The sequence below is a fragment of the Diplotaxodon limnothrissa genome, linkage group LG7, assembly GCF_057381915.1.
Source record: "Diplotaxodon limnothrissa isolate DT_005_m linkage group LG7, D_limnothrissa_male_GT1.1, whole genome shotgun sequence".
Taxonomy (NCBI): domain Eukaryota; kingdom Metazoa; phylum Chordata; class Actinopteri; order Cichliformes; family Cichlidae; genus Diplotaxodon; species Diplotaxodon limnothrissa.
Window position 1 is genome coordinate 24,205,611 of NC_140602.1, and position 20,418 is coordinate 24,226,028.

Here is a 20,418-nt window from a genome sequence, read left to right on the forward strand (position 1 = left end):
CAGGTAAGCTGCAGATTTCTGAAGAAGCTTGAAAGCAGATCATGGGGAAGAGGTGCGAAATGTTCAGCTTCAAATAATAAAAAAAAATTGGTTATGGTAATAGAAAACGAATACTGTACTGCAGAATTCTCGTCTCTTCTACTGTATGCATAAAAATCAAGTTATGTTTGACTTAAGATATAAAGAGATAGGATGAAGGCATGAGGTCAAACCGAGAACAGGTTGAAAAGAAAAGAAGAATCAAATAGTAAAAGGGAATAATAAAGAACAGGGCAAAACAACAAAAATAACCCAAAACCAATGCACCAGAGGTTATATTACACTTTTTTTGTCGTGTACTGCTGAACCTGTCAGAGATACCGCCATCAAGCAGTGAGGAATGTTAGCTATCCTCTTGTTATGTCTGATACATAGGGCGTAGTGAGCCTAAAGACAACGTCCATCTATTTTCACAAGTCCTTCAATGTCACTGGCCTCTGCACATATTGACACTCCTATACAAGGAGGACCACCAGCACTTAAAACAGTGGTCAACTTTCTGCTTATCTTCCTGACCTTTTCAAATTACACAGTACAAAAGATGAAACATGGTGGCGGCTTCTTGTATGGGTCACATCGAGGACTCCTATGGCTTGGGGGAGGTTAGCGTGGCCCTCCCCTTGCTTCGCCCCTCACTGAGTGCCCTCTACCCTTCTGGCCTCTGGACAATGAGCCATTTTGGGGGCTTTGCAAGAGCCAACACAGCCATTTAACCCCTGGCCTGACCTTGTGTCAGACTGAGTTTTTAGGGGAGTTGAGAAGAGTGCCACACGCCAGTCAACTGGTGACTGTAAGGTGAGGTACTGTGGCGTATTAGGGCTATTACTCTCTTTTACAAGGTGTAGGGATTCTACCAAAGTGCCTCTGTTTCACCCATAAATGAGCATGCCTTACAATCCAGTCCTGTATGCCATTAAATCAAAACATTTTTTGGATGTGGTGGGAAAAAGACCAATAAACCCATCTACTACCGCAATCTCCCCACTTTTTCCACTGTGTTCTATGGCACTCAGTATTTTTTAGGTTTGAATTGCTCCTTATGTGGTTGTAATGTAAAAGAAGCGAATCAAAAATTATGTTTCTATGTCATGTGGAAAAAGATGGGTTATAGAGTTTTGCTAAAGCTAATGTGTGAGCAGTCTGAGTTAAACAAATGAAATGAGTACTTTCCACTCATTGTGCCTTCTGTTTGTGGTACCATCACACAGTATGGTAAAGAAAAACTGCTAAGGCAAAAAGCCAAAGCTTTGAAGAATACACCAGTATTAGTCCATTTCAGATTGCTGAAGCCTCATTTTAGCATTAGCTAAATGTGCCCTGAGCATCTTGCAAAGGGTAGTGTGAACAGCAGAAGCAACTACAGCAACCTATATGTTTTTTTGTGTTTGTTTTCATCAACATTTTAGCATTATGTCTTTTATCCTTTCTCCCACCACTCACCCCAGCCAGTCATGTGAGATAGTTGGCCCTGCCGGAGGTTTTCATCCCCACTGTTGCCTAGTGCTTGCTCTTAGGGGTCGTCTGATTGTTGGGATTTTCTCTCTGTTTTTATCAATTTTATTGTTATCACCAAACCACATTTTTCACCCACAATGTAGAAAAAGTGAACATAGAAGTGAAACAGTTACACAAGACTTTTGTTGTGTTAAGTATACATATCATTTCTGGAGCTGTGAGGTCTTCTATGTTCTGTTCATAGTTGTCTGACAGTTGCGACAGACACAAATTGAATTTTCAAAAGGACAGTAAACGCCTCTATAATATAACTAGTATAGGGTTTGCTGCTGGCTCAGGAATTTCTTGCAGCTCTCGACCTCAGTTTTTTGTTGAGTGGCCTCCTGGGGACACCCATGTGATAAAGCAACACCAAATATCTCTAAATTTCCTGTATTGCAAGTCAGAAGACAAATAACCACTGAGAGCTTTTAGCATCTACATACATGGTTGGATATGTTCACAGGCGAGCATTAATCAGTGAATAACTTTTCATTTTCCTGTCATGAACATTGTATACTGAAGCTTTCTTTTACCCGTGTTATGGTGACCCTGGAGTGAACCAGCAGGTAGAGGGAGGGAGGGTCACTGGTGTCACAATCCTTTAAGACCTTCTGACTCTTCTCTTTCTTATCCCACTGAGAGTGAAGAGCGAGGTCTTTGTAGAGAAGGAGTTGCACTACTTGTGGCTACTGGCCTTCCAGACTGGCCAAGCGTCTCTGGCCCCTCGGGGTTTAAGACAAGGAGCGGAGCATAGCTAATAGATTAATTAAGTTTCCATTGAGGTAGCTTTGTTGTCAGTTTATCCCCTCAATGAAAGAGACATTATATGGTATTAGGGCACCCACAGAGCAGGCAGACAGCTCTTTCTCTCTCGCCCCCTCACCACCCCTACCCTCACATAAATATAAGGACACACACTGACCACACCTATCACAGGCTGGCCAAGAATAAGAGCTAAAAATGGATATATATGTGATATTTAACTCAAAATGGAATGGCTTTGATCCTTTTTGAATGATTTAATTTTCTAACACCACCGATCACTGTGTGTTTTTAAAGAAGTCCAGACGCTTTTCTTTGCAAGCTCCTTTGACCACTTTTAGGGTTGTTTAATGCAAGAATGAGATTCTTTAAATATGTCTTCTCTATGTCCTGTGAGGTGAACTCCGTGGAGAGGATTGCTCTGATACTGTAAAAGCAGATAAGCTATAACTTTGACTTTTATGCAGGTCAGATTTAATTATACTGGTGATAAGAAAAAAATTGTTCTGTTTCCAGAATAGATTCACATACATTCTAATCACAATGAGGATTATACTACTAGTCTATAACCAAAACTCTCAAAGAAAGATTTATTTAAGTTACTTGAAGACGTTTCACCTCTCATCCGAGAAGCTTCTTCAGTTCTGCTTCTGAAGAAGCTTCTCGGATGAGAGGTGAAACGTCTTCAAGTAACTTAAAGAAGTCCAGACGCTTTTCTTTGCAAGCTCCTTTGACTACGATGACCTGGATGACTGAGAACCTTCACAGACAACCCTAAAAGTGGATAACTGCTTCTCCTGAGCTCAGAACAATATGCTACAATTACTGCTTACAGTAAACCTATTAAATAAATTTGATTGGGAACCATGTGGACTAAGATTAACTTTAATGTCATTCACTTTATTGCCATTGCACAGTCATACTTTGTGTTGTACAATGAAACTGGGGTTCCTTCCTTCATCGGTACTAAAAGAAAGGCGAACAGTAATCATGATAAATAAGATATATGCAGAGTAAGGTGTACTTGAAATGCAGAAATGAAATGGGCAGCGATAAAAATATATGTGCAAAAATAAAATCAGTTATGTAGGTCAGGTCAGGTCAGGTATTTGCATTGATTAGGACTATTGCCCTGTTGTCAAAACTGGTCTGTATTGCCAGTTAATAATGTAACGTGAAATATTTTTGTATGTGTTTGTTTACAGCAGACTTGCATTTCCCTTTAATGATGTGCAAAGCTTCTGCCGGCACTTCAGTATGACTCTGAAGCTGGCTGAGGACCAGAGATTTGCCCATGAATATGGTGAGACCACTGTGTCTGATGAACACTGGGCTGCAAGTCAAACAGCGCCTGAGAAAACACTGGATAGTGTCATTGGTGAAGAGCTTATGGATTGCCGAGATATAGAGTCCACTAACAAATTACCACCAGTCTTTCCAAATAGAGACATCATGAGATGCAGCTATTGGAATTTTGATGAGACTCCAGCTACAGAGAGTCACTATGACACATTTGGCCCAAAACAGGGTCCAGCGACCTTCTTCAGTGATGAAAAAGCATCTGTCTCCAGCCATCAAGACTTAAACCTCAAAAAGTAATTCACTCTCTGCTTTTATCTGAGTCACTCGTGTGTATGTTTGTATATTCACTCTAATAAAACCTTTGTATTCGATGAAAGATCAGCTGATAAAAATGCATGCGATGAAAACCTCCAAATTCATTCGTGGTATACAACTGGATGCTGCCGACTTAAAGCAAACACTCTGTTTTTATGTAATTCTTTTAACAGAGCTCAGCCTTTTATTAGTTTCTGCTGCAAAGCATTTGTCATCATTGGAGCCTCCTCTACTTGATTTACACCAGAAGACGTTGAAGATTTTATTCATTTTAACACGCAGCTTTATCATTAACACTGTGCTATCTTCGGGAGGACAATACATCTTTGATTTGAAGGGTGGCTTTAGACAGGCTTAAACTCTCCAGAGTACTGCTCTCCAGATGTCTGCTCACATATAAATTCATGTTTTGAAAGATGAAGGTGCTATGATATCATGTGCAATATATCCCTCACTTTGTGTGTATTTAAATGCCTGTGTGTGTGTGTGTTCTTTTTTGAGCAGCACAGCAGCAGTTGTGATTCAGCAATGTTGGAGGAAATACAAGCAGATATGTGGGAACATTAATGCTCCCCCCATCACAGAGAAAGGAGGAGAAAGAGGAGGAGATGGAGGAAAGCCAGAGTCAAGACTTTTCTATATTAATAGGAGCACTGCTGGCAAACACTGTGCGGCAACTGTCATCCAGGTAAAACATTTGTAGCTTGTAGCATTTGTAGCGTCCTAGAACAATTTCCCTCTGAAGATTTCTGGGTAACAACTTAGAACGGTTATCCAGGCGAGTTCATATGAATTCAGTCAGTCAAACTGTTTACTTGTAATAGACCTCATAGCACCATATCACCCCAACAGAGCACTTTGCTCTGAGACTGCTGGCTTGCTTACCTAGGATGTTTTAAAGTAAAACAGGAGGCAGAGCCTTCAGCGTCCAGGCCCGCCTTCTGTGGAACCAGCTACCATTTGGAAGTAGGAGATAGACACCCTCGCTACTTTGAAAATTAGGCTTAAATCTTTCTTTTTTGAATTGGAAATGTTGTAGTACTAAATCCTCCATTTTTATGCTGCAATAGGCCTAGGCTGCTGGGGGCTTCCCAAGGCGCACTTTCTTTTTCATTCACCTTTTTTCACTCACTATGTGTTTACACACCTCTCTGCATTTAATCATTAGTTATTGTTAAACTCTGTCTCTCTCTGCGTCCTTTGTCCTGTGTTCCTCCCCACACCCACAACTTGTGACAGCAGATGGCTGCCCCTCCATGCGCTTGGTTCTGCTGGAGGTTTCTTCCTGTTAAAGTTTTTTTTCCCACTGTCGCCAAATGCTTGCTCATAGGCGGTTGTCTTATTGTTCGCAATTTTCTCTTTATTATTTTAGGATTTTTAGCTTACAGTATTAAGCACCTTGAGGGTATTGTTGTTGAGATTTATATCCATCTATCCACTGGGCCACTGTGGCTATGACGTCTATTTTCATTTCGCAGTTGCAGAATTCAAAGGCAGAGGATTTTTGGTAGCAAAAGCTTTTAGGTTCCTTCTTGTGGCCTGAGATTTATGTGTGTAGCCCAGATGCATTGCTTGATGCTTTGCATTTGCTTTGAACGTAGCCTGGCTACACTAAAATCCCTGAAAGATCGGCTGTTGCTCCTAGAGGATAGCAGAAACTGCTGAATATCACAGATAGCAAATAGTTGATTTGTTCTATTTTGGGTTCATTAATTAGTGAGTTTATAAAAATTTGATAAAAAAGAGTAGGAAAAACCCCCATCAGAGTTTGTCATAGCTTAAGATTATGCGTTGAGAAGAAACTGCTCACATTAACCTTTTATTGTGTAATTAAGGATCTTACTTCTGCATGTAGAAAGTGTGCCTGAAGTCACTTCCTCTTTGTGGATATCTGAAAATGCCAATTTTCATCCTTAAAAACTGAACTTCAGGCCTCATACGTTCTTGAGGCTTATTCGGCTAATCCTCTGCACAGAGGTGTAAGCTGCTCTTCTGAAAAACATGCTACTCATCACCCCTCTCAAATCCCTTTTCAACACACAAAGTGTTTGATGACTCCTTGAGGGCTAGGTAGAGGCTGGGAGTTGCCGTGTACCGTGCACTACAGCACTGTGTAAGTGTAAGTGTGTGTTTTGTGCATGTCAGGGGGGTATAGAGTGATTAATCAGATTCCAAAGACGTGCGGTAGTAAGAGTTCTAAAATTCCTGTGCGGCTCAACTTGAAGTGAAGTGTGCCCCCCCCCTCTGCCCATTGGGAATTGCAGGATTTAGAGGCGCACTGGAGCTCTATTTGTCTCAGAGCAGCCTGGAGTCACACAGAGTTCAGACAGCAGAACACTCAGCAATTAAAAGAGGGGTTAACATGTTTTATCTTCCTAATGGGATAACATGCAATATTTACGTTTGCTCCATGATTCATTGAGCAACTACCATTTCTTTTTCTGGGTACCTCCAGGCATTCTGGAGGGGCTACTCTCTGAGGAGGAGGCTCACATCTGCTCTTGCTGCTGTGACATGCCCCAGTGTTGGAGAGGATGACACCTTTGAGGAGGTGGACATAGATGAATTTGTCTTTGATGAGGTATCTGCACAAGCCTGTATGTTCTTCACTTTCACGATTCGGCAGTTGTTCCCCATCTCGCACCCCATCAGACCAAAAAACCTGCACAGAGGCTAACACATAAATGTAACACATAAATATAGTACTGTATACTTCACTCCAAAGACACTTTATTTGTGGTTTGTTTGTCATTGCCGTCCAGAAATTCAAGTATTTTTCATTTTCATAAAGGCAGCTTTGGAGGAACACTGCACACTGATGCTTTCTCAGGACTCGTCTACCAGACACCAACTTGTGTCAGAGCAGCAATTATCTACGAAGGTAAAGTTTGATATTCTTAAAACCTGGTAGTCCTGACATGATATTCTCTAATACTTTGAAACCTGCTATGCAAATTGTGAATTTTGGGATTTACCATCTTGTGTTATGTCAGTGTTGGAGTTATTTTCTTGCTTGTCTACCTCCCCTCCAGGAATTGTCTCACCCTCCCTTATTGATCTCTAAATTTATTCACTTGGAAAAACAGGATTATTTCCTGGAGGGCTGAAAGTTGCACAGCACCAGCAGATGTCATTTTTCATGCTGGCTGGACTGTCGTCCTGTTTTTTTTCTTCATTTACCTCTTGTTGGATCTTTTCTTTGGAGCGTGCTCAGCGCTGTACATCATGGTAGCCAGTTTAAGCAAGCTGATGTGGTGCAGCTGCTAGCGTGGTCAGCCTCAATATGTTGACACTGAGGCACAGATCAAAGGCAGGGGATGAACAATTTAGCACTTTAACCAAGAGAAAATAGAATCTGGAGAGTAATTAAGCTGTTACTTTGACTTAAATATGAGAATTCCATGATTGTGAACCGTTCACTCGGTCAGCCACATACCTACAACAAAAATAGGCCCCTGAGTTAAGTGTCACTGGATATAATAGTGTAGAATGTAATCACTTCCCCCAAGAGTTACAGATAACTGTAGTGTTATTCCATGAAAAATTAATTAGTATGCCACAACAGACTGCTCAGATTTTTGTAACTATAATGAAAGCATGCACAATTTTACCTTTGTTACAGGTCCTTTAAGTACACAGATGTCAGTTGAAGTTTTCCACTAGTAATCTATGTCTATTTTTTTCCTAGGATTTTTGAGTGTGCTCAAGTTCATAAATACAGGAGAAAGCTACATTAGTTTTTCCAGCCTGAAAAACACATTCAATTTTTTAAAAAACTGCAACCAAATCAATTTTGCATAAACTCCAAGTGTCACAGTCTAAAGCTAAAATCCTGCCTTTGTTCAGCGTGGTTTTATCTCCAACCAGCTTTGAGTTTGATGAACAGTATAATAATGAAACATTTAGAAACTGAAAAAGCAAAGCCGCTCCGATTTAATGTCTGTGATGCAGAATAACAGAAATAAAAACACACACTGGTATCCCAGATGTTTTATGTGTATTCTGGTAATTCATTAGGAAAATTACAACAAGTGTGTTTTGGTAACATTTCAAGGTAACAAAAAAAAAAGAAAAGTAACTTAGGCCTGTCATTAATTGATATATGTATTTCAGCCTCCTGGGCCCTGTCTTGATCCCTCCCAGGACATACTCCCCCTACCAAAGCACGCCTGGATGGCTGGGGAACATGTGGACGGTTCTAACAGGTACAACAACCCACAGCCACAGCATTTGAAAAAGCTGTTTATTTTAAGCTTTATATAGATTTTCATAATTATTGTACAAAGTTATATAGGGAAAAAGAAGATAAATAATTTTCATAATAGGACATATAGCAAACAGTGTTGATTTGTGACATTAATATTTTTCGTTAATGCAACTCCAAGTAGAAAAATACAATCTTTGCTAAGCACATTAAAGAGTCGGATGTATCTTAGAAGTTAGAGATTTTAACTGGGTTTACTTTTTCACATATGAAGCTCATGATATGGCGTTTGCTCTTGGAACAAAATACAGAAAACCTGAAGTATGTGTTTAAGTGTTTCATGGATAGCAAAATATAAATCTGATATTAAAAATGCAAGGAACAATAATCAAACTGGTCCTAATAATGCAAGATTTTAATGTCATAAGATTTTAGTATAGCATAGAAAAAATGATGATACAGATGTTGAAATTTCACTTTCTGGATATAAAGGAGGATGACACACACACTAAATCACATTTATATTTTTGTTATGGTTGTGATCCACAAAATGTATCCACATATTCAGCTAGCAAAACACTCAAATAAGCAGGTTCACTGAATGACTGTTCAGTTCTCCTCTCTATGATGTTCAGCTGATGTCACTGGTAATCTATAAAGTGGTAATATTTGTTTTCGTTTACTTTTTTACTTGGTGGCATACAAATCATAAAATTCAATGGCTTCCATTGAGGAAAAAAATGAAATGGAAAGGAAAACAAGGCAGCACTGCTCCACTTCCAGCATGCTTGTTATGTTGGTTACAGTTATGTGGATGACAGGTGCATCTTTTGCTACAGACCAGACAACAGTTTTCAGTTTAAGAGTTTGATCAAGCTTCAGTTCAAGAGCTGGAGCAGGAGTGTGCTTTTCCTTTTTTAAATGAACTTTTAGAGGACTGAGACTTTTAAACAATCAAATGTTTAATGCATGTTTTTACTGTAAGATCCCAAGGCATCTGAGAGAACAGTTGCTACTAAAGACCACAGCTGTGGAGCATGCCACCATCAGAGTGCACTGAAAATGTGTTTTTGGCCCCAATAAAGATTGTGTTTGGACACACAAACACAATCTTCAATCACCACTAGCCCTACTCGCCCAGTTTAGCTCCCTTTTTCCTTAAATGAAATGGGTTTCCATTTTGCACATCTTTATTGCACGTCCACTGAGCATAATAATATTAGCAGCCATGCAGGAAAAAATACAGGACAACCTTGACTTAAAGATCAGCCATAATTCAATCCCGAAAGATTTAAATATCTGTAGTCCTGTTGTGAATTTCTGCATCTCAAGTTATGTTTTTAAGGACAATAATTTCTTTATGATTCCAGAAACACATCTCCTACTTCCACCTCAGCGCTTAGTGGTCTCTCTGAAAGATCAGAAAAGATTCTAGAAGAATGGTAAATCATCATCTCCTCCTCACTGCTTGCTGCAACTGTGTGTTGTTAGTAAATGGCAGAACGGCACTTTCTATTTGTCTTTTCTTTCCTTGCCATCTGCAGGGGCTTTACTGACAGCCACACAGCACTTCTGCTGCTGAGGAGAGCTCGGAAGATGAAGTCAAAGAGACAACTGCAAAAGAAGCAAAGGGGTTAGTGTGTTTAAAGTGGGATAGGTGGAAATTTGAGATTTGGACCCTTTGTGTTTGCATGTGTGCTTTTTATGCAGTAGTTCAGGTTTAAAAAAACCATTTTTGTATGTTTTTAGAAAATTCCCCATAGAATTTGAATGCTGTGATTGGAGATTAAACACTGTTGTGGTTTCCTTCTTCAGTCACCTCATATGCAATGCTTCCTTCATTCATTAATCCTTCTACACCTCAGCTGATGTTTCTGTCTTTATATAGTTCACAAAATGGAGATAACTCCTGTTAAGACATAAATCTGTTGTCTAAAAAGGAGAAAGATCTCTCTTCATTCTCATTCTTCAGCCGTGCTTTAGTAGCAGTGAACCTTTCCGCCGCATGTATGTTAATGAGCCATAACAGACAGCAGAAGCCAGGGCTGTCACCTCTCATTGGACTTATTTACGAGCCTGCAAAGGAAATAACTATTGCCAAGAAAGCTCATGACAAGTCGTCTTGTGGCGACTTTCATTCCATTTCATTGTAGTGGTTTAGTGTAACTGTAGTGAAAGGTGACCTCACCTCTGCTCTGTTCCAAGAAACAGTAGTTCTGCCATGGGTATCATGTCATGGTCATGTAATGGGAGGTTGGTCTTTGATCAGACTTTCAAATGCATGATTGCATTAGTGGTGCTCTTGTCATCTTGCTCCATCGACACACAGGTCTTTGTCGGCTTTAACTCCTAATGGCATCTGCCTCAGCTGAACCACAGCGCTGTATTACATATGCACTAATATTTTCTGACTGTTTGATCCTGGTTTTCTGCTTCTGGTTTAAAGCCTGGTGTGTCCTGCTTTGACCTTCTCTTTCTTGCTGTGTTAGATCCCTCCGTCCGACTTGACTTGTTCAGAAATTGTAATTACCAGCTTGGTCCAGCGGAGGCACAAAACACAACAGCACGATACAACAGAAATTATGCAAAAGGTAAGAAAAGAGATCTATGCATATTTTCTAACCCAGTAGTATTTCAAATGCTTGGATTATTTTTAAGAATTTTTAATTTAAATTTAAACTATTTAAGTCTGGTCTGGTCTTAGACTGGACTATTGCAAAGCAGAAGGGGTAGATGGCCTCACATTTGTCTCTAAAATACTGTGATATATAGAGACACTCATGATCAACTCAGTGATTGCAATTTTCAAAGGTCCTGCAACTACAAAACAAGCCCAAATCACCACCCGTCCACCGCCGTGCTTAACAGTTGGTGAGAGGTTTTTGTGCTGATATGTTGTGTTTGGTTTTTGCCTGTTGGGCCACTGCGCTTTATGACCCAACATCTCCGCTTTGGTCTCATCAGTCTAAAGGTGAAAGATGTCTTCTGGATGGCTCAAATGTCCACATTCTTTTAAAAGAGAAGAAGCTTTCTTTTGGCAACCCCTCAAAGCCATATTTTTCCAACCTTTTTCTAATTGTACTGTCATGACGGTCAGGGTGTACTTTTCACAGGACTGTATGGCACAACTTTTTTCCAAAGAGTTTTCAGTGTTATGGAAATACAGTGTCAAAAAAAGGCTATGGATTGATTATATGTGGGATAGTGTGATTGGTTGAGAAAAGTCAAAAGCCTCCCTCCACCTTCATCCATATTCTGCTGTGGCCTGGTGCCCTGCCCTGAGGTGCAGAGAGGATTTGGCATTGTGACACACGCAGACAGACTTAAAAGGAAGGGAAGCGCTGGAGGGAGAGCATAAGGGAGAGTTGGGGGGGGGGGGGGGGGGGGGGGGGGGGGGGGGGAGTCTGTTTTTATCATGAGGGACTGTCTCCGTCTTTCTTTTGGACCCCACCACCACGTACCAGGGTGAAGGCCTCACATCCATGGAGTAATAGTCTCACGGTCATCCAGCAGTCAGAGGGATGCTGGAACAGCAGCATTTGCCAGCAGAAAGTGAAGCGATCAGTTATAAGACTAACATACTAAAGAATTAGCTGTGAAGACGAAGAGCAGATTTGCCTGTCATTTTATGTTGCAGTCTTAAAAAATAGAACAACCATGATCTTTTTAGCGTAAAAATGTGGCGATTTATATGTGAATGAGTTCTCTTATTTTCATTAATTCTGAAGTTCTTCTGTCAGCAGACACTGTTTTGCCAGCATTACAAGGCATTTTCATCAGGACAGTGACGGACTAACAAATGTTCCCTTTTGGAGTAGGTGGCACAACATTCTTTTCCAATAATTATTTTCCATTGACAATTTATAAAATGCATGAAAAATGGAGCTTGACTATGACAGCATCATCCATCCATTTTCTTCCTCTTATCCAGCTCAGGGTCATGGGGGGAGCTGGAGCTATCTCAGCTGCGTGACAGCATCATTATGTTATCTATTGTTTATTTGAATTGCAGGTGTATTATGTCAACTTTCCAACATTGTGATTGCTGACACTGGAATTATGTGTGAGCATAATACTGCTGTGGATAAACTGTCAGCTAACTGGCAATCGAGGAATAGCTGTATCCCGATAACATATTAAATTACAACAATATTTCCAGCTCTGTTTTTTCCCATAGCTTCATCGCTCCTCCCCACCCTCTTATTGACAGTTTATCAAACGGGACTGATGCTTTTGAGCTAATACAACTGATAAAGTAATGGAAGGATCTCTGGTTAGGGCATTCTCTTTCTTTCCGGTTTATATTCTGTATCCTCAGTCAGTTTTCTGATCTGACAGAAATGTGTAACTCTATCCAGCTTCAGTCTAGGGGAAACGATTCCTACTGTCTTTTTACAGCATTGCTATAAGGCTGGCGAGTGAGGTGCTGTGTCAGTTATTAACTTGTGGTGCTGTGAAGCTGGGTCTCTGTAAAAGGGTCCAGGTTTGACTACATCCTCGCCCCCCTGGTCCTGACCTGTGTAAGACACCCCCTCCTCCGGATTCATCACCAGTGCCCGGGGCCTGGCCAGCCCAGCCCCAGACTGGCCCAGCCAGCGCTCCCCGACAGGGGCTAACGTTTCAGGCCTCGAGTCAAGCTCCTTCTGGAGGTGATTAGCCTCAAACCCATGACAGATTCTTTCCAAGATATCTGACGCTGCGTGTTTATTTTATCCGGGCTCTTTGTGTGGATGTGCTGGACATGAGTAACCCACTTGAAATGGGTATCAGTTTACATACCCAGACACGGAGACAGAGGGAGAGAATAGTGCAGAGCCACAACAAATTTTCTTCTAAAAGTTTAAAAGAGAATATAAATATACCTTTTCCTTATTATTTGCATCTTTTGCATGTGTCTGGGGTGCTGCAGATGTTGACAGTGTGGTGTGCCTCTAAGGAATTCTCCTAATTTCTACTCTTAATTACCACTCAACCCCTCCAGATGCACGCACAGATACACACACACACACACACACACACACACACACACACACACACATACATATCCATACATATACACACAGAGTTCTAATCATCCTCTTCCATCCAAACTGAGATCCAACCCCACCAAACATCCGTCCTCGTGTCTCAGGGACACAATGATATATATTTTTGTTTCAGCCTGGTTCCCCTACCTCCTGAGCATTTAACTTGATTTCACACTTGATGTCATCAACAAAGTCAAACTGAAACACAATCATTTTGTTTATCATTGATCAGTCAAAATAGCTTAGGCTGTTCCCCACCATTCATATGCATCCAATTTCAGCCCCGTAATCTCTAAGCTTCTATTTATCTCGTGCAGTGGAGCCTCTCTCCTCATACTACATGACTGAGGCGCATTGGCACACTTCAGAAACGAGCTGAGCCAATGTGCATTGGGCCATCAGTCATTCACAGAGTCAGACATCTAACTAAAACCACCGAGTTGCTAAAATGTCACACATTTCACTTAGCAAATGCCTAAAAAAAAAGGATTATAAAATACTTTTCTATATTTCTTTTTCATTTTTTTCCTACATTTTCCAACATTAGCCATCTGCACAAAACAGAAAACGTATGCACTTTAGCCGTCTTATTAATTTAAATTCATGTTACTTACAGAAGGTCCCTTACAAGTCTCCAGTAATCGAGAAACACATTAATCTGTCAAGTTAGAAGTCCTTTCAGGAGCAGTGCCTGAAAATGTGGGAACTAAACATTTACATTTTTAATTTCTAATGTGTTTGGATAATATGCAATTTGAACTGGTTCTCTTCAAGTATCGTCACAAACATTTTCCTGTCAGTGTTCCAGTGTTTTTACAAAGTTAACAAATGGATCTTAGAATGCTTTTAGATCAAAAGATGATTAGCGTGTATGAATTGCTCCATCCTACTGTGGTCTTTATTTTCATGTTTTAGCAGACCAAAACCAGCCAATATGTTTGCAAGAGACAACTTCATTTTACAGACCTTATTGTGATTCAGATTAACTTCAGTGACATGTTTGTAGAATCATTTAGAGTCAAGTCGCCTAATGCATGAAACCAAGTTTTAGGGGTTAGAAAAGCTTTACATCTCTGGTGGATAGATGTTCTAATCCACAGATGTGCACTGTTATTCCATCTCACACTTTTACATTTAGATTTGTTTTGTGACACAGCATGTGTAGAAAAGATGAAGATTCAGGTTTTCGACCTAAAACGGCTTTAAACATGCATTTTTTTTTCTCATTGCCAAAAGGAGAGGGACTCTTCTGGCTGCTCCAGAATTTATAAAAAATCGATAAAAGATTTCTAAAAAATCTACTACTTACTTGATTCATGACCTCAGTGAAGGGTTTCTTAATGAGTATATGGTCTCAAATGCTAGTTTGAGTCTGACTGAGTACAACTTGATGTCCATTTTTATAAAAGGAATATAATGCAACGTATTCTTCAGTGTGGGCCTCCCGCTTGATTGATAAATCACTACAGTGTCTTTAGTTGGCTTCAAAAAACCAAGATTGCCAAGTCATCCACAAACTATGGGCATCTTTTATCTATGGTTTATGCCTGAAGGACAAATCAAGAATCCTCTGACTTTAAAATATGTCTGTTATAAAGTGACTTGGTTGTTAAACTTGCTATATTTGTGCACGTGCACAGTTTTACTCTTGACACAACTGTCCTTTAAGGTCACTATCATTTGTTTAGGAGTTTTTTGTTTTTTTTTCTACTTGTTATTGGTACTGGTACTGACTCTTTGCAGGACTCAGTGTTTTTTGTTCCTTTAGTGAGGTTCGAGGAGAGGAGACTACTTAGTGACAACATCATCTCTCCTTCATCTCTGCTTTGCTGCAGGCCAAAACCTGAATGCTACTCCTCCTCCCCGGCGCTCTGATATTGACGAGATCCCCTAATGTGGTTAAAAGCCCCCCTTAACAGGCATGACTTTTACAGGCCCCCCTCATGATGTCCTGGAGGAGTACTCAAGGGGGATTGAGGAGGTTGAAGGAGGTCAGGAGGAAGCTCTAGTAGGGGGTTCTGAGGGGGAAATGGAGAGAAGAAATCTCTCCATGCTGCTCAAGTACATCAAACTAAATGATTTTTTTTCGTGGTTCTTATCTTGCATCAGTGTGTACAGATTTCTGTGCATGTGTTTACCTACCCTTTGTAATCACTGTATTTACTCTACGCGAGCAGGCTGGTGTTTGAAAACTGATATCTGGACTTCTCATGCACCATCTCTCCCTCTTTCTCTCTCAACTTCGGGAAGTGCAAGTAGCCATATCCTGCCCTTTGCTGCCCCAGGGGAGGCATCTATCACTTGACGTTTTTAGTGTGGCTTCTCAATTAACCCATGAAAACTGTAAAGCTCTTTTCTTCTTTTTACAGCTCAGCAAAAGCAAGTGAATGGCTTAAATAAATGCGTCATTAGTTCCAGCACTGGCCTGTCAAAATAAATTATCAGTTTACACCCATCTAAGGCAGCATTACTGTCAGTACAACCTAAATGTTTATTTTGAATTACAACCTTATTATGGGATTTCAGCATAACCCGTAAATCACCGGCCTCTTGGATTTTTCACTTTCACAAACTTTTGAAACATTGCTTGGATTCAATTTTACAAAAAAAAACAACAAGTCACTGCCATTGTTGGAACAAAATGAGGCCTTTCCTGTTGCAACTTTCAGCAGTGCTACATGAATTATTACACCACCTTCTGCCCTAACATGACTTTGACCACTAATCTGTCCCGTTGAGGGAAAGCTGGCACGCTGTAATGGCAGTAAAACGTGTCAAACTTTGCCACAGAACAGGCCCTGCAGTTGTTTATTTGTTCAGCTTGAACATTTGTAAGCATCTGTTAACACAAGCCTTGTCCTTTCATTTAGACTCATGCTATCTTCTCCACAGCACACGGTGATGAGGCAGTTATTTCTTTATTGCCACTGTTGTCAAAAATGTTACCTAACCAACAAACTGAAAAAAGAACAGCCTGTGACCCTTTATTTCATTTCTTCTGTTGAGTGCAGCTGGTGGGGCTAAGACGGGCCATCAGCAGGCAGAGAGGACAGAGCAAGTTAAACAAGATCAAACTCAGCAGTGGCTCCATACCCAGGCCACTCATGGGCATTCAGACAGGTGAGCTATTTAATGTAGATCATAAGGTGATGAAGGTGGTGTTTATGCATCTATCTGTATCGATTCACCTTAAGACCTGCGCTGTATCATTCTAAAATAAAATATTCCAGTGCACTGAGAATGACATATTAACTTAATTGATTAACTTATTAAATAATTTCCCCCAGGGATCAATAAAGTATTCTGATTCTGCTGAATCAGGGAGATGACAGAAATAAGTCAGTGTGTAGGCCTGTGCTATCCCTGCCCTATTTAAAAAAAACAGACATAATCCATATAATTTGTTTCTTTTTTTAAAATTTAATATGAGTTTTTTGCTTGGAAATGGAGCCTGCAATAGAGAGTTAATCACTGAATTGGTGTGAAGCATGCAGAACACTAATCATCTAAGCATTTTGTGTTTTGTCCTCAGTGATCATTTCTTACCGGACATAAACTCATCCATTCTGAACGGAGGCAGAGTGCAGCTCGTAGTGAGTATCGGTCCCCCCAGCCATGCTGTTTCCCCCCCTTGATTTGAATCTTTTTTGTGGCGCAGTTGCATGCATGTAAAGCTATGTAGTATTTACATTTACCAGTCAGAGTCACATCCCACACCGTAGGTCCTCTTCCTTGGAGTCTGTCTCATCAACTTTGATTTAAAGGAGGAAGGGGCGGGGGGAGTCTGAGGTTTAGCTCTGTAGTGACACTTTCAATTGGATCAAGTGGGCGCGATTTCTTAATTTCACTTGTTGAAATCCCAGTGTCACATTGGAGCAGTTTGTTTAGACCTGAGAACGATGCTGATGGTTGTGAAGTCTTTGAAGTCACAAACCACAGGTCTCCTCGTGCCATTATGGAGCAGTGTGACTTATGTTTACTGGCAAGAGGGGCCGCCCCTTTCCTCCAGTTTCTTAGATATATCCTCTGACTGCAGAGCTGCTGGGTTGTTGATTTTCAGAATGTTCGACTACTTGCGTGAGATGTTTCATTTTGGGCCTCATTTGTGTGTGTGTGTGTGTGTGTGTGTGTGTGTGTGTCTGTTTCTGTGTGTGGTGCATGCAGGCTAACCCAGCATATGCAGATTGTCTAAATCACACCAGTGGACTGTGGACGAACAGCAATTTGGTTGGCCAGGGTTGCAAAGTGAACAGTTATACCCGTAGAACCTCCTCCAGTCATGCAAGTGAGTCTTGTAAACTTGTAAACTGCTTTTCTCCACAACATCACAGTGATACTGGGAATAATGAACTGGTCTTTCAGCAGAGTGTAAAAAATATCTGTATGTATGTGAAGTAAAAAACCCAACTCTCCTTACAGAAGTGTTTCCCTTAGTTTTTTTTTTTTTTTAACACATATAATTTTTAACACATATAATTTATAGCAAATTTAGAGATGTATATATATTTAAAACTCATTATGTATGCAAAATGTATTTTTATGCAAATGTGTTAATTATTACAATTCTAGAAAGTTGCCCTTAACTTGAAACCAAGTTCTGACTTAAAAATAACAATTAAGAAAAGGACCAATAAACATATGAGCTCACTGTCACATATATCTCTATATTCTCCTGTTAGCAGTCACAGAGAGAAAAGCACAGGCTCAAATTCAAACTCTTCAAAATCTTTTGGCAGGGGTGCACATAACTGTGTGTTTATTACATGTGATCTCTTTAGGTTTGCATAGTTGCACCTATGACTACTGGGCCACACAGATCTGAGTGCGCAGAGCCAGGGATAAAGACCGCTGCTTATTCAGCCTAGACCGAGTCCGCTGGTCGTCTGCTGCGGGAGGGGAGGGGAGCCACAAGGTCGGGCTGGGGACAGAGTGTCGTGAAATTTTCCTCTGACAGGAAACAGGCAGCGAGGGAGAGAAAAAAAATCAGTCCTTTCAGTGAAGAATGACTGGCCCTTCTGTCAGGAGTAGTGGGGCTCAGGAGTTTGAGTGACAAAGATGCTACTGACAGGCTGACAAGCAGATGACCACATTAAACAAGCCCAGGAATCTGAGTGAAGGAGAGCCCTGTCCATGTTAACGAAGCCAAATTGGATTCCGATGATGATTTCAAAATGATATCCACGAGGTGCAGCAGCAGGAACGAGCATTTCCCTGTTAGGCAGGCAGACTCTACGGGGAGTGTGGCCGGGAGAAAGAAAGCCTCTTTGTCCGCACTGATCAAAACATCCATTATCAAAATTGTGAAGGACAAATTGAAATATGGATGTATGTGTAAGGAAAGAATATTTCTTGAAAAGCCAATTAGATATTTTATAAACTTGGAAAGGGTATCTAATGGTCCCAGTGGTCATCAAAAAGTCATGGCTTGGAAATTCCTTATGGAGTAAAATCAGGGAACGCAGCTTCTTTGATGTAAATCTTCATACTGAGCCTACGTGATCCTGCAAAAAAGTGTGACTAACAATCGCCTTCGCCTGTAAAGGGGCATACATCATCAAGGTGGGGGTTTAAAGTTAGAGGGTTCACTTAGTTTGGTATAGCAGTAAAGACTACATAAATAGTCTATAACCTGTTGCAATGCGATACTCACCTCTTGCCGGGACAGTACCATAAAATGCATTTCTCGGCTCACACAATATTTTCATTACGTGTGCAGAGGAAACTACTTAAGTTAAGCTCCTCTTGCAACCCTAATAGGAGTAAGATGACCTAAAACAATTTGTTTGGTCACAGTGGTTTGTTAAAATGAGCAGTTTAAACAAAAATAAAACTCTGTACTGTTAATAACAGAATGCACAACTAGCAGTGCTATTAGGAAAACATGCAGCAAAAGTTCAGTGTTTATTACACTGAACTTTTAGTGCAGTAATGCTTCTGATTTCAAACGCATTACTGCACAAAGTTCCTTAATATACTGAGCCACCAAAGCTGACCTGGAAATAAACACCAAAACACTGTGTATTAAGAGAGACCACGAGGAAAGGAAAATCGCAGTGTTAGCCCAACAGACTTGAACAAAATCAAAACTTAGAGATGTGTGATTATGTGTGACTTGTGAGCGGATGGTTATTCTATACAGTTTGCCAGCTGTGCGGATATTTGGGGCTAGCATAGAACGTGCGATGCATCCCAGCCCTCCCACCTAAAGAGCGCTTCATGCTGTTGGACTCCCTGTGTGAGGCAGCCGTGCTGACTGTGGGTTTGCGCTCTACACGTGGAATGCATCATACCCTGTAGAAGCGCTGCCTTTGTTCTGTATGTTTGAAAAGCTTTGTACTGATCCCCAGGTGAAAGTGGAACGGCCTGTGATACAGCACACACACTGCTCCCGAGAGGCACCGAACAACCCGCCTGCTCACACTTAAGTCTTTAGTGTGAGATTTAATGCAGCACCATCTCGAGTATTTTGAGTCACACAAAATTGACGCTCAATTTTCAAAACATGTATATTAAGTACATATTACAAATCCTCATATTTTAACCTACTTAACACTGCATCATTAGTTAAAGCTTTTATATTTACTTTTATGCCATGCATTTTTAAGTACTTAACAATTTCTATAATGTGACCCTGGCAAACTAACATGACGTTGTGTGTTGCAAAGATAGCCTTCCCTCTAGAAAACTATGTTATGAAATTAATAATAACCCATGTTAATAAATTCTATAAAATATGTGAGCAGACACAGAAGTACAAAATGAGTTCTCGGTGTCAACTGTTGTTTAAAAACACATATAGTATGAGTCAGCAAAGTAAATTCACTCTGCTTGTTTTGAATGTTAAATACTGATGCCGTCTTCTTCCATTTTGTCTCCAGGAAAAGAAGTCCCATCTCCCGCGCGAGTCACGTCTGCCCCGTCAAAAAAGGAGCGTATCTCCTTCCGTGACAACCCGGTTCAGCTGAGCGGTGGCTGGGGAGGAGGCAAGAAAAGGGACAGAGTGCGCAAGTAAAAACACAAAGCCTCCTTCCAGAGGTCACCACTTTTCCTGCCCTTGCTCTGCAGCCTCTAATAGATGCAGTTGCAGCTTTCTTATATGTACTTCGATGCATTTCGCGTCAAAAGATTATTAAAATATGCGTTGGAAGAGCTCACGTGGATACTTTAGAAAATTTTTAGCTATTAAAATTCGATGTGATTTTCCTTTGCCGGTCAGCTTGATTTTTAATGCTGTTTTATTGCCTGCACTAAGATGGAAAAGCAGATGAAAAC

At 40.6% G+C, this 20,418-nt stretch overlaps 1 protein-coding gene across 1 annotated transcript in view; it reads left to right on the top strand.

The window, feature by feature from the left end:
• Positions 1–20,158, top strand: part of lrriq1 (leucine-rich repeats and IQ motif containing 1) — a 35,832-nt gene extending 15,674 nt beyond the window's left edge. Inside the window, exons 15-26 of the mRNA XM_085357744.1 lie at positions 3,504–3,893; positions 4,420–4,603; positions 6,371–6,496; positions 6,707–6,796; positions 8,029–8,120; positions 9,490–9,561; positions 9,664–9,752; positions 10,609–10,710; positions 16,158–16,266; positions 16,679–16,739; positions 17,311–17,431; positions 20,025–20,158. Coding sequence (XP_085213870.1) covers positions 3,504–3,893; positions 4,420–4,603; positions 6,371–6,496; positions 6,707–6,796; positions 8,029–8,120; positions 9,490–9,561; positions 9,664–9,752; positions 10,609–10,710; positions 16,158–16,266; positions 16,679–16,739; positions 17,311–17,431; positions 20,025–20,158 — 1,570 coding nt within the window. The remainder of the gene's footprint in view (positions 1–3,503; positions 3,894–4,419; positions 4,604–6,370; positions 6,497–6,706; positions 6,797–8,028; positions 8,121–9,489; positions 9,562–9,663; positions 9,753–10,608; positions 10,711–16,157; positions 16,267–16,678; positions 16,740–17,310; positions 17,432–20,024) is intronic.
• The last annotated feature ends 260 nt before the right edge of the window (positions 20,159–20,418 follow it).